General features: G+C 39.1%; 1 protein-coding gene across 1 annotated transcript in view; it reads right to left on the bottom strand.

Annotated features, from left to right (window-relative positions):
* atg7 (ATG7 autophagy related 7 homolog (S. cerevisiae)) overlaps nucleotides 1-14,391 on the bottom strand; it is a 121,096-nt gene that overhangs the window by 101,415 nt on the left and 5,290 nt on the right. Inside the window, exons 7-12 of the mRNA XM_073875759.1 lie at nucleotides 12,669-12,815; nucleotides 11,766-11,854; nucleotides 10,858-10,979; nucleotides 4,409-4,499; nucleotides 4,187-4,331; nucleotides 2,263-2,421 (exon numbers count right to left, since the gene is read on the bottom strand). Coding sequence (XP_073731860.1) covers nucleotides 2,263-2,421; nucleotides 4,187-4,331; nucleotides 4,409-4,499; nucleotides 10,858-10,979; nucleotides 11,766-11,854; nucleotides 12,669-12,815 — 753 coding nt within the window. The remainder of the gene's footprint in view (nucleotides 1-2,262; nucleotides 2,422-4,186; nucleotides 4,332-4,408; nucleotides 4,500-10,857; nucleotides 10,980-11,765; nucleotides 11,855-12,668; nucleotides 12,816-14,391) is intronic.

Raw genomic sequence — 14,391 nt, 5'->3', positions numbered from 1 at the left:
GCATCAGGGCCTGGGCAGCTTGCGATTATTGAGGGGAAGATGAATTCCCAAGTATATCAGACCCAAAACACAGGAACAAGTCCACAACAGAATGGCTTCAAAAAAACAAAATGCGCCTTTTGGAGACAGAGCCCAGACATCAACCCATTAAAAATGCTATGGACTGACTTGAAGAGGGCCATACACATGAGACGTCTAAAGAATATGACAGAGCTAAAGCAGTTCTGCCAGGAACAATGGGCTAAAATTCCTCTTCAATGATGTGCAGGTCTGATCCACAGTTACAAAAAGAGCCTGGTTGAGGTTATTGCTGCCAAGGGGGGGTCAACCAGTTATTCATTCTAAGGGCGCACTCACATTATCCAAACCAAACCAAACCATGCCCCAGCGCGATTGTCACCCCTCCCTACTCCCCCAGGTGCACGCACTCACACTGTACTTTTTATCGATCCGAGTCCGGGCGCGCTTTCGTCATTAAAATGCGATTGTTTTGAAAAAAGCAGGAAGTAAAGCTCTCTCTTAACACTAGAACCCACTGTAATGATAAGTCTGTGTTTTTTATTCAGAGTCGTTTGGTGCGCGATTACAGACAGCCCTCTCACATGTCATCATATTGCTTAGTTGATCTGTCAGGTGCGCAGCTCGGACATTCACGTAACCTCGCTGCTCGCAACAAAAAGGTTTTTACGGAGGCAGATGAAGGTGAGTGGTCGCGCAACTTACATCTTCACCTTTTAAATCGCGCTCAGGCGCGATTGCGCTCACACCACAGCCTTCCTCGCCTGAGCCCAAGTGAACCGCGCTCCGGCCCACCTCTGCAACCCGGCCGCGGCGCGATTAACCAATCCACGCCTGGCCGCGGAACAGAGCGATCACACTTGTCAAACAAACCAGGCTTTGGGGGTCAAACACGCCCGAGCACGGTTTGGTTTGGATAGTGTGAGTGCGCCCTATGCTTTCACTTATGCCGTTTTTCCATTGCATAGTACCCCACGGTTTGGTTTAGTTTGGGTTGGGTCAGCTTACTTTTGTGAGCTTTTCCATTCGGTGCAGTATGTAGTACTCGATACTTTTTTTCGTACCACCTTGGCTGGGGTTCCAAGCGACCCGAGCTGATACCAAACGTGACGCGAAAACACTGTAGATCACTGATTGGTCTAAGGCAGTGGTTTTCAAACTGGGGGGCCGCGAGATGGTGCCAGGGGGGCCCCAGTTTTATGACATTTTATAAAATACATTCATTTATCATGAATTCTGTGTAATTAAACCTAAAAAATAATAAGCCAACTAACCAACAGCACTACTAGGTATAATTTTATATGTTTTGTTTAATTAAAATATTACATTTTAAAACTGTTTTTGTCATAAATTTTCTTTCGGGGGGGCGCGAAAAATGCACTGTACACAAGGGGGGCCGCACGCTGACAAAGTTTGGGAACCACTGGTTCGTACCTACCAGCGTCATCGCTATAATGTAAAAGATCAGCTTTACCTTCATGCTAGCTTGCGCTGTCTTGAGCAAACATGTTGTCTTCTGTGCTCTGCTATAAGTACCCAAACTCCCTTTTAGTAATAAAAAATAGGTTGAGAATCAGGAACACCATAACAGTTTTTTCCAGACTTGCAGTTTGTGGCAGAACATTCGCGAAGAGCACATCAGCATTATATATGCTTAAATGCAACTTCAATGAGGCTCAGCGGAGCGCAGTCGACTGACGCCACGGGTGTTTGAACAGAAACTGTCATGTGAGACTGTCAAGTGATAAATGTGATGTGCAAACATCTATTTGTGGTGGCCAATTTTAATTTTGTGGCGGATTGAGAAATAAATGTATGGGAATGTACAAACAACGCTCTCACTTGTATGATGTCACAGCAGTAGGCAGCGCAACTATAACGACAGGCCTATAATCCCTCCCACTGCGAAGTGATTCTAAACTCGATGGAAAAGCTAACCACGCCAAAGTGAGGTGAGCTGACCCGACCTGACCCAAACCAAACCGTGGGGTATTATGCAATGGAAAAGCGCCATTAGCTTTTCCACTACCATTTTGAACGAGTGTGTTCAATGCAGACATTAAAGATCAGAATATGTTGTGTAATTATTTTTACACACATTATGTTTGTCAATACACTTAGATGAAGTCAGATCACATTTTATAACAAATGTATTCAGAAAACCATGAAATTCCAAAAGTTTCACATACTTTCTTGCCACTGTATGTACAAGTTTACTTTCTTGTACTATAAAAAAAAACTCACCACACCAGGAAAGATCTTCTTCAGTCTGTCCACTGCAGCAAGAGCTTTAGATTTTCCTCCACCGAGACAGTCTTCAAACTCATAGAGCGGCTGGCGCACTGGGTTCGAGTAGGATATCTTTGCATTGTCCACAAAGGTGATATGTCGCACACCCCAGCCCTAAAAAAACAAGAACCGAAAACATTCAGCTCTTTAAAGAACCAAACTGGACACAAAGTGAACTTAATATAATAACTTCTATTTGCATTCATATTGCTCTTGGTCTTACAAGTAGACTTGGATCTGATTTTGGTCCATTTAAAGTAGCTGTGTTTGCATTGCAGATGTGTGTAAAACTGTAGTGTTCTTTTCTAAACATCCACAAAAAATATTGTGAAATGACAACGTTTTCATAACCAATGTTATCCGACTAGAACACAATCTTGTTGTTTCACGATAAGTCATTCCAAAAACCAATGGGTGTGTTCAACTTCATACGGCAACACGTAGATTGACTACATTTACACATACACCCATAATGTGATTATTTTCAATAATCAGAGTAAGGACTTAGTGGCAGTAAGATGTTTACATGACTGGAGCTATTAACCTCTTCACTCCTGTTTACATGCAGTTTTATTTTCTGATTATTCGCTAATGATTGTGCTTATTATCCACACATAACCCAATGCAGAGCACAAATGATGAACCGTTGACACAGATGTTCACTGTTTTAATTTACTTAATTAACGTGTTCTTGTGGACGTATTTCATTATTTTGCGCTGTGATGAAGACAGAAATATTATGACAGTGCCCGTAACCATTTTATATGCTGCTGTCACGTTATTTGAGCTGTTTCTGGATAAAGGCAGACTGCTGACAGCGAGTGGTGTTGACAAAATTCAGAGAAAACTTCCTTTAAACTTCTAAGTTTAAAACGAATTCGCACTACGTGACAAAAACACACAGGCACTTCAGTAGTGTGGTATAGATGCGATTAAAGTGTTTACATGGCCGCATACTGTACTGTGATTAAAAATGTTGTACGGCAACTGTTTTAATGCATTTATACTTGCTGCAATTATGAGCTTAATCGCATAATTTTTTTATAGAAGTATTTTGTTTACTTGAGGTAAAGTATACTCGCAGTATTGCCAAAATCCCATTATAATCGCTTATGAGAGTGCATGTAAACGTGGTCACTGAAGTTCCACGAGTGCGACTCGAAAGCATACAGAGCAGTCGATTTCCAAATCGTACTCATAGTATTTTGATGTCTAACGCTTGTTGGTTCTTGTGATGCCACATGAAGTTCAACACACATCTTCGGTCTTATCCTCCCACCAAACATACAGCGACATATTTAAAGAATGATCATGTGACTTTTACGCACTGTAAATTTGCTCCATTGCAGTTTTGCGATATATAAATTTTTTCCATTGCTTGAAAAACCACCTTACCCAGGCATAAAAACATTTTTGTAGGGCAGTCTATTCCAACCTTTATTTCTGCATTAAACTGAAAGATTAAGTCCATCCATTTATTTTATCCATGAAGTGAAAATGTAGTAGTTTCTTAGACCCAGACCAGTCATTCAGTTACAATGTTAAACATGGCATGCTAGTCTTGTTATTCATGTTTGGCCTTACTATCATAATCTATTGGCAGGAAGAGATTTTTTTTCCAATATGTTTATCTCAACAGCTGATGGGTTGAAGCCATTAGTTGACACCATCTTCATTTCTGGTGGCATAAACGTAGTCTTACTTTTATAATCATAGCTTTAGGCTCATGATTACTCCAAAAAAAAAAAAATGATGCAGTTATTATAGTAAATGCAGTTGAGCAATTAAATCGTATAAAGCAAGCCAAGTAATCCATATTGAAGGCAATTTTGTTCGATTATTTTTTGTAAACTGCTTGTAATAAGTAAATGGCTCTTACCATAAGTGTTCGTGCCACATTGCAGCCCAACGTTCCGGCTCCCAGTAACAAACACCTGGTTGACACGATCTTATCCAAATCTAGAGACGGTACCAACCTCCAACGCATTAATTTCAGGTTGAGATCGACCGAAGACTCAGCAAGCCTTGAAGAAACCAATACCAAACAGCTGAGAAAACCAAAGAATATTCTCAAGCATAATGAAAACGTCACGTTTAATACCTTTTAGGATCCATACATTCACTGAGATTGACACTTCTAGGTCCCATGGCACCCTTTGAGTTCTTCTCCCACCCCACACTCTTCGGACAAACTGAAACAAAGTTAATAAATATAAATAAACCAAACATTAATTATAAACGGATAAACACAGCCAATTAAACATGTAGCAAAGTTTAAATGCATTTTACGGTTTCTACTTTTTCGTCTGTAACATTTTATTGTTGGTCTGTGTACATCAGACAGTCATCTTTGGTCATGTTGTGTTTCTTCATTTTTATACTTGCACCATTAGCATTTTCATGAATTCAATAACTTTCTGAAAAAAAAAACGTTTTGTTTTGAAACGTTTGCATTCTGCTACTGAACACTGTGCTCCATCTAGCTGTTTTTAAACACAATAACTTGCCCCATCTGTTCGTCCTTAAAAGTATTTTACCGCTCACTTTTAGACAATGGGGTTTGAAAGTCTGAGGACACCACAATACGACTAAGTACAAGTAAGACTTCCACTGAAGTACACAAGGTGCTCATTCTCAAATCCCACCGAATAAACATGGATCATCAGGTTTTGTCAAGGCCAACTAATATGCAGTGTCATTAAAGCAAAAGGAGGACATAATGTACCACACAAAAAACGTTTGTGTCATTTTTCAGTACAAACATTTTTTTTTTTTTAAATATAATTTGTAATGAATGATAGAGACATGTAAAAATCCAGCATGCATTATTAATGCTGATGTTCCAGGATGGGGTGAAGAACGCGCTGTTCCTATTTCGTGGCTATTGGGTTCACTCTAATTGCACCAATTAGTCTCTGGTTCTTGCCATTTGAGTGCCCAATCAGTGACTTGGACCGAAATGAGATGCATAGGAGGGTTTTTTTGCCACATGATGCTTACCTCTATCTCTAAATCAGGTTTCTGAAACTAGTAATTAGAAACAAGAGCTCCAAGCAAACATTCAGAACGAACATTCAGATTGTAGCTTGTAAGAATCTTTTGAATCAGCATTTCTCACCACAGGGAAGCAAAAGTGTGCATTTGATTTGTTGTAATTGTGCCAATCAAGGTCATACTTCGTACTTTCATACTTGCATGTGCATGTGCACTTGCTTTGCTCTGTATAAACGCTTTCCTTTCCTGAAAACAATCAATCGCAGAATAAACGCATTTTTATAATACACACACATGCATGTATATATAAAAAATATTTACATGTGTATACATGCGTTATTACATACATATTTTTTTCTTTAAATTAAACATGCATGCGTGTGTATTTATATTATACATAATTATTATACACAATACATACATATATATGATGTGAGCAAAGACTTTAATTCTGCAAACGATTAGTTGCGATTAATCGTTATGCAGCCCTAAAAAGCATTTTCTGTAGTGTCTCCACAGTATGTGACATGATCAGTTTGCACTGAATCCCAAAACTCCTCAAGGACATGGACACAGGTTTAAAGCCAGTGACGTAAAGGACAGGTGGTTTAAATGAACGAGCTTGTCTATGTGCCAGAATAGATTTGAGTGGTGGGAGTGCTTTCTGTTTCACTTATCAGCCTCCCGTGATTCTGTCTTTTCATCCGTACCCCAGCAGATTTACACAATCAATGCAGAGACTCCCAGAGGATTTCATAGATGTCTGCCGCTGTGATGTGGGATGAGATTCAGTTCCTGGAATATCCACTATCAGATCACAGCTGATGAAACCACTTGAATTGATGAAGGACTTGAGCAGAGAAACACGTGCGGCGGAACTGAAATACCCACCTTAACAACTGACAACCTACTCAGGGATATGAATTTACAAACTAAAAGAGTAGGGTTTTGTTTGCTTTGCGTCACCAACGGGTCATTTTTGTCTTTTAAAATACATTTTCAAAAGTGTGTAATTCAGTAAAATGCGTCATTTTTTAAAAGACATGCAGAAACAAGCATCTGTCAGCATACAGAGGTGTGAATGAGTCTTTTAGTCTGTTCCTCACAAACATGTTGTATAGTATAGCTTCAGAAGACTTGGAATATAGCATACAGTCACTTGGACAGTCAACTTTTATGAGTTTTTTTGTGCATTTTGTAATTAAATAGTCCCTGTATGATTTTGTTATATACTGTAGAAACCACATAAACTTTCTGGAAATCATTGTTGTTTTCTGCGAAAGCAAAAGTCAGATAGACTTAATATTTTTTCAAGGCAACTATTATGTTATTATTTATAAAGGTACCACTTTATTTCAGCCATCTACTTCAGTTCCCAGGTTTTATATAACTTGATCATCAAGAAACATAAAAAACATAAAAATCAAAGCACTTTAAATGGAGAAACAGGGTGAAAGTTTACTTTTAGGGTTTGCAAAACCAGAAGCCAATAGAAGCCTGCCAGGACTTTGTATTATCATTTTAATAGTTTCACCCCTCTCCTGAATCCAGATAAAAGGAGGGCTGCAACGAACCATTATTTTTATAATCGATTAATCAGGGGATTATTTATCGACCTATCGAATAATAACATAAATGTTACTCCATTATTGTTTTCACTTTAAATAAAGCAGTATTCACATGTAAAAGTGTACTTTAAAAATGGCAAAAGCCACGCACTTCTACAGTTTTACTAATATAATCTTTTTGATATTTTAAGCCTTACAGGGATTACTCAACAAGAAAAAGAAAAAAATATATGTACTTTTGCACCAGCTGCGTGACGTGCCAGCGCAACCTCGCGTAATTGCGTAAGCATGTCGAACGGTTTGGTTACGAACGGTTTGGTTACAAACATTCCTCAAAATATCTTCCTTCAGGTTCATCAGAACAAAAAAATGTATACAGGTTTGTTACAACATTAGAGTGAGTAAATGATTTCATTTTTGAGTCACTTTAAAGGGACACTTCACCCATTTGCATTAAGCTTTGTATCGTAAGAAACCCCAGTCATGTTTTTGAATGGTCGTGCATCATTTCCTCAGTTTCCACTGAGACAGGAAAAATAAAGATTTCAGTGTTGCACTTCCTTCTTTCAATGATGTAAAAATCATCATTTTGCATCATTGAAAGCAGGAAGTCCAATATCTTTGTTGAGGGGGTGAGACTTCAAACACCCCTTTTCTCAGTCAAATAGGCACCAAATTCTAAATGTATGTTACAGTTCGACTACAAATATGACTCACTTTTAATAAAGATTTATGTTTCTATGGGTGAAATGCTCCTTTAAAGGGTGAAATTAAACCTTTTTTAACTAGTGTTCGTTTGCCCTCTTGCATCTGTCATTGTCCTGTCAGGGTTGCCAGATCCACATAACAAAACCAGCCCAATGGCCATTCAAAATTAGTCCAAGAGCATCCCAATGACTATTCACAGCCCAAATACCAACAACTAATGAACCAAATCCTTTCATCCTAAACTCTCAGAAAAACAAAAACTTACAAAAATACAGTTTAACACAGGGGTGTCCAATACGTCGGTCGCAAAGGCAATGCCGGTAGATCGCACATAAGTTAACTGTGTATGCTGCCCCACAAGCTTCGGAAAACAGACAGTGAAATTGGAATTAAGTAATTGTGAAACATGCAAGTCTTTTTTAGTTTCTGCACCTTTATTCTCAAATGTGTTTTTATAATCTTATGCCTGACCGCTGCAGCTCAGTCGTCTAACTTCCGAAATTTACCAGGATGTGAATTCAAATGATTTCATGCAGGAGCGGATCCACGCGCACACACAGAGTGAGAGTGAGCTAGCAAACAAACGAGAGAGAGAAAGATACAACCCAACTCTTTCCCCGCCAATGACGAGATTTTCCGTCTTTCCGCAATACCGCTATTATCCACAAGGTGGCGCCCTTTCGCAACTTTTTAAACCCGGAAGTATTGCCCTATGGCAAGCGGCTGCATGTCCGTGTCTGTTTTAAAGATCGCTCTGAAGGGGACCTCTATGAAAAGTCCGTCACAAAAATGAAATTATCTCTGCTACCTACCCATATTCAAAAGCTGATTACAAAAGAACTACTAAAGGTAGGATGAAACTTTTATTTTGTTTGAAAGCAGAGGGTCTGTTCTTTCATTTGGTATATTGTATGTTTATATATTTAAAGAAGAACATTTTCTGGAAGGCTTTGGTAAAAATCATGAAAAACGCTGGCGCTGGCTGGCAACTTTTTAAAAAAACACTGGCGGTGAAAGAGTTAAAATAAGTTTGTTTTTAGTTAGTTATTTAATGATATAAAAACAGTGGTGTCACGTCATGATGAGATAGCTGGGATACCGTGTGATATGCGCATTCTGCGAGAGCGAGGGCGTGGTCTTAATTTCGCAGCTTCCTGCTCACTACTGCGCATGACTGGTCCCGAAATCGCAACTGCGCAGACTCAAGACCCAAGATGTCAGCGCCGCATCGGGACACTGGCGGCTTCACTTTTCACCAATGGAAGAGAGCGAACGGGCGTCGTCCATCTTTTTTAACAGTCTATGGTTAGAGTTCCTTAGGGGTAAAAATGCCCCAGAGATAAAAAGAGTGATTACAAAAAATATATAGATTTTTAATGATACAAATAATATATGATTTTTTGTTTACTTCCCATCTATACATTAATGCTGTGTTTTGGGAGATATGAAGTACTTTTGTACCAGTCTACCACTCAATTCCTCAACTACACCATTAGCTTGCCTGAAAAGTTTTTATGAAAAATTCACATAAATTATTATCTAAATTTGTGTGTTTGTTTGTTTGTGTGTGTGTGTGTGTGTGTGTGTGTGTGTGTGTGTGTGTGTGTGTCCGTGTTTGTGTGTGTGTGTGTGTGTGTGTGTGTGTCCGTGTGTGTCCGTGTGTGTGTGTGTGTCCGTGTGTGTGTGTCCGTGTGTGTGTGTGTGCGCGCGCATTTGTGACTGTCTTTTTGTGTGTCTGTCTTTGTGTGTAAGTTTTACTGTGTCTTTGTGTGTGTGAGAGTCTGTGTTTGTATGTGCGTGCGTGTGTGTGTGTGTGTGTGTGTGTGTGTGTGTCTGTCTGTCTTTATGTGTGTGTGTATGTTTTACCGTGTCTTTGTGTGTGTGAGAGTCTGTGTTTGTGCATGTGTGTATGTCTGCGCACACACCTGTGTGAGTATTTTACATCTTTGTTTTGCATCTGTGCCTGTTTTTTGCCAAATTCGGTAAAAAATGCTGTCTTAGGGCTCAGTCACACCAAAAGCGTTTATGGCAGTTGCAGGCGCCTTTTTTGAATGATATTCTATGGGCAGGGCGCGTTTGCGCGCTGTTTATGCGCGCCGAGCGCCTTGCGGTTTTCTGCCGCCTGCCGCGCACGCGTTTTTGAAGGAGCGCTGAGAGCGGAGGAGCGCCTGACGTCATTCGCGTCTTCCATTGTCCAATCGAATGAGGGGAGAGGCGGGCCTTACGTTGTGGCGAGGGAAGTTTACAGTTGCTTTGAAGAACCGGACTCCACTCGCTCACTCTCTCCTGCGTGTTTGTGCTCCTCTTATCCTCAAACAAGGTCAGAGCAAGCGTCATCTTTTTAAAGTTTCTGCTAATATGACAGTTAACAGCAAAAGAGCGCTCACGCTTCAATATTTGATTGACAAGACAGCTGACTCGGTGGTTACTTAGCAATATGAAAAGCCGCGTCGCACTGCTCTTTTTTTAAAAAAGGCAGTGCGTCGCGCCTTGCGTTTGCAAGCGTTTAAAGCGCTTTTGGTGTGACTGAGCCCTTAGGCAGTCATACCTTTGTGTCTGTTTGTGTGTGTGTGATTGAGCATGTCTTTTCTATGTAACATTTGTGCTCTACTGCCAGGCCTACCTTTCTATGTTAAAATTTTCACATTTATTCTGGATGCATTAATTTATATTTATTTATTTTTGACAAATAAAAATATATATTTTTTGCATTTCCCATTCATTTCAATTGGGGTCATTTTTACCCCCAAAGGGCCTCTTTTGGTAAAAATGTTTTACACCTCTTTAGAACAACCGAATCAAGCCCAGTTTTTTTTATATGAATCTTGACAGATAATCTGGAAAAGTCACAAAATCTTATTCCACTGAGAACCATGTTTATAAACTAAAGAAAAGTGGCTTGGGGGTAAGATTGACCCCAAGGGACTTATTAGGGTTAAGGACAACTCGACATGTACTCAAGGATTTTTTTAACTCCTCAAAAAGAATGCCGTAATGGTACAGCCCTAAATTCAATGTGGAGATATATGCAGTATAGTCCCAACTCGCATTTAAAGTGTTATTAAAATATTAAACTGTGTTTCATAGCAGGTAGATCTTGTCGGCTTTATAATTTTAAAAGTAGTTCACCACACAAAAAAAAAGTCTGGACACCCCTGGTTTAACAGTATCCCAAATGAGAACAAATTATCGATTTTTATCGATTAGTTGTTGCAGCCCTAGATAAAGCTTTGCCTTCATGCTGTTGTACTGAAGCACTCGGCAGAAGATGGTAAATTACCTGAGCAGGTCGACAGGTCCGGGATCCTGACCCGAAAAATGATGCTGTGCTGAACGGATCGTCTCCCTTGTAGAGTTCGGTCTCTGAAGCACACAATCTCCACTACATCCAACTGTGAACCCCTGACATTCATAAAGAAAAACACACAATTCTCTTGAGGTACACATGGTTTTTGGAATGACCTTACATTTACCATTACAAAGCCAGAAGAGTGAGCGCAGATGGTGAGTCTTGACATTTGAACATTGGAAAGCTGCACAATACCCCAGTTTTCCTGAAGCCACCCATCTATTCAACTTATAGAAAATACTGTGCCATTACTGTTGCATTATGGACATGGTGACATTATAATACCATAGCTTGTGCACAGGGTTTCAAGTTTGAATTTTTCTCAACAGGTAAGGCTGCCATAAAATATGCTTCTTTGGACATGTTTCCAGGTAATAGTGAGTTGTTGGACATGGCACCATGATAATACCATGCAATAGATTCAAAATGTTTTCATCTCCATTTTCTGAGAAATGGTATTCTTTGCATTATATGGAGTTCCATGTTAAATACCATGTAGCATCAATGTACCATGGCATGCATGGTATACGTATGTAAGGGTGTCATTGGTACACTTTCACATCTGTTAATTGTTTTCATATCTATGTTTCAACACATTTTCTATATTTTCACACAAAATGCAGTTTGGGACCAAACCACAGCAAGACCCCCTGTTGAGTCTTCTTCCTCTAGATATTAGCAGATGGGTGGCAATAATATTTTCTCACATCCTTTCAGCTTCAAAACAACTCTCTTTGAAATTTAAAGTAAATGACATAGCGGAACACTGGGAGGAAATGAGTTGAAATATAATTTGACACCAGCGGGATGCGTGTTTGACAAGCTCATTATATACGTACCAATTTTTCGCCAGAAGGATGAGAAGGTTTCTGAGAGGCCAGCCTGGATGTTGAGGCAGCGTGCAGGGGTCATAAACACCCACAGTAATCTTTAAAATAAATCAGGACATCATTTTACAAACGGTTTAACTGTGATCATTCATTCCCACAACAATTACTTAAAGAGTTACGTGAAGGGTGAACGCAGGGAGTGCTCTACTGAGAAAGGCTGAGACATACCCAGTACCATCTGTGATTATCACAGGATTTTGTGAGATGATGGCGATGGATGACTTCACACTTTAATTAGCATATTCATGACATCATCACTTCGTACTTGGATTTACTCTCTTGCATGCATTACTGTAATATAATACAACTGAATGCCAAATAAATTTGTTCTCATTTACATATTTATGTGTCTGTGTTACAACCAAGAAAACCAAGCTGAGGCATGCATGTGTGTGCGTAAGTACGTACAGTACATATTTGTGTGTGATGCATGCGCGCATTATGCGTGAGCTGAAGTGAGAATAACAATTGACTGTGAACAATAGCGCAACAACGGTGCAAAATGCAATGTTAGAGATCTTTATGTTGTTATGAGAATGTCATTAAATTCAATCTGTTTTGAAATTATGGCGGACCGCCACAGTCACTAAACCACAATAGCGGCTGTAGTTTGATGATGCTGTGAAAGAGTCTGAAACAATAGGAGTTGTAGTCTCACCTTCAATGTAGACAGGAATCTGACAGGACTCACAAATCATGTTTATGAATGACATATGGAAATACATTTTTCTAACTGTTACATTGTAATGTAAGCCCAATGTGTGGCTTTACAGAAGCAACATAAAGATGCATGCTAATGTTACTACATCTGCACACATCTGCATCTGAAATCAGCTTTTTAGTTGAAATTACCTTCTTAAGATCCGTGAAGAAGCGGTTCAAGTCCTTTAGAGGAGCAACTTCAACAGTGTCATCCGTGTACTTGAGCAGAAAATGTGGCACTGCTGTGGACCCAGTCGATGAGCAAAGATTATCATACGCCATCTGCAAGCTAGAAATCTGTGAAAAAAATCCATTCGAAACAATCAGCGCATCTCAAAAACAAATCACACGCAATTAAACAAAATGAAGGTTTATTGATGTTTGAAAAATATTTAATCACTGACAAAGATGTTCTTTGATGTCTATCTTAAAAAATTGCTGTAAATGTATTTGCACAATTATGGCACACATACATATGTCAGGATTTTCATTTAAATATACTGAAGTATCATCAAGCTGCACAATGAAACAAACGAAGAGTTTAAATGCAAGACCCTCTAAATGCATCTGACATGTTTTCTTGTAAATCAAGAAGTCAGTAATTAAAATGCCTTATTTTCACAAATGTCACTTTAAATAGGGCTGTAACGATTAATCGTGCAAATGCGCGTTTTCTCCATTAATGAATTTAATTGAATTACGGTGAAATACCGGCACATCCAAAAGCCAGGAGGCGCTCTCGTGCAGAAACTCACTTCGCGCCACAGAAGTAGCAGCATTACAAACGCTATGTCTACAGGAATATTTATCTCGCTGTTCTTCAAATTGCGATTCAAAATCGTTTTCAGACAGACATTTTTAATGGGACACGCGATTTATCGTTACAGCTCTACACTTTAGTTATTTTATTGGTATTTAACTAATTTGACTGTCTTTCACTGCAAAACCATCTAAGTGCATGTAAGCTTTTTTGGCAAATCCTCCACTCCTAAAACAATTCCACTTCTTAGACATAGTAAACAGTTCGAAAATCAATAAAGTTTAGTGACTTGACAATCAATGAACGTTAGAAAATTTAGAAATGACAAAAAACATACAAACTAAAGCACAGATTAGGAGGTGCTGTGATGCATGTGGCTGTCATATTTGGGTTAAAATTCAGGTCCAAGTCCTCACAAAGGGACCAAAGTATGAATGTGATCCACGGTCGTTTCACATTAGTCTTCCGTGCACTTTAAGGAGTTCACTGAAAAAACAACGTGGCATTTAACATATTCTGCCAACAAACCAGTTTTTCTGGACGGCCTGAGGCCAGGATTAAGTGGATTTGAAGCTCACGTTTTTTGAAAATATATATATATATATTGTGCCGAAAACATTTGGTCATATATCATTCTCATTTTTGACAGAGATAGGGTTTAGTGGGTTTTACATCTTAGCTTTTCAAATTATGCTAAAAAAAATTTAAAACAGTTGGCGTCAAGGTGAATTTTAATAAATGTATAAAATAATTTCCCCTCAGGTTCACACTGATGATAGAAGTGTGACTACAGGTATAGTTCATCACCTGAGGAATCTTACCACAGGTGTTGTTCATCTCATGGTTCTGCATCTACAATGACCTACTTTGACAATTATATGTAGTAGCTATGTTTAAAGAGCACCTATTATGCAAAATCCACTTTTACAAGGTGTTTGGACATGTGTGTTGGCAGTGTGTGAACACAACCACCCTACGATGAAAAATATCCACCTGCTACTTGTCTTTTATTCTACATTAAACCAAAGCGGTCTCATTAGACATGCCGCTTAGATTTTCTTATCAATGTGAGGTCACACTGATAAGGCTCCGCCCACTTACAGTCCTGCATTA

The sequence above is a fragment of the Misgurnus anguillicaudatus genome, chromosome 14, assembly GCF_027580225.2.
Source record: "Misgurnus anguillicaudatus chromosome 14, ASM2758022v2, whole genome shotgun sequence".
Classification (NCBI taxonomy): Eukaryota; Metazoa; Chordata; class Actinopteri; order Cypriniformes; family Cobitidae; genus Misgurnus; species Misgurnus anguillicaudatus.
This window is presented reverse-complemented; position numbering and strand designations above follow the sequence as displayed.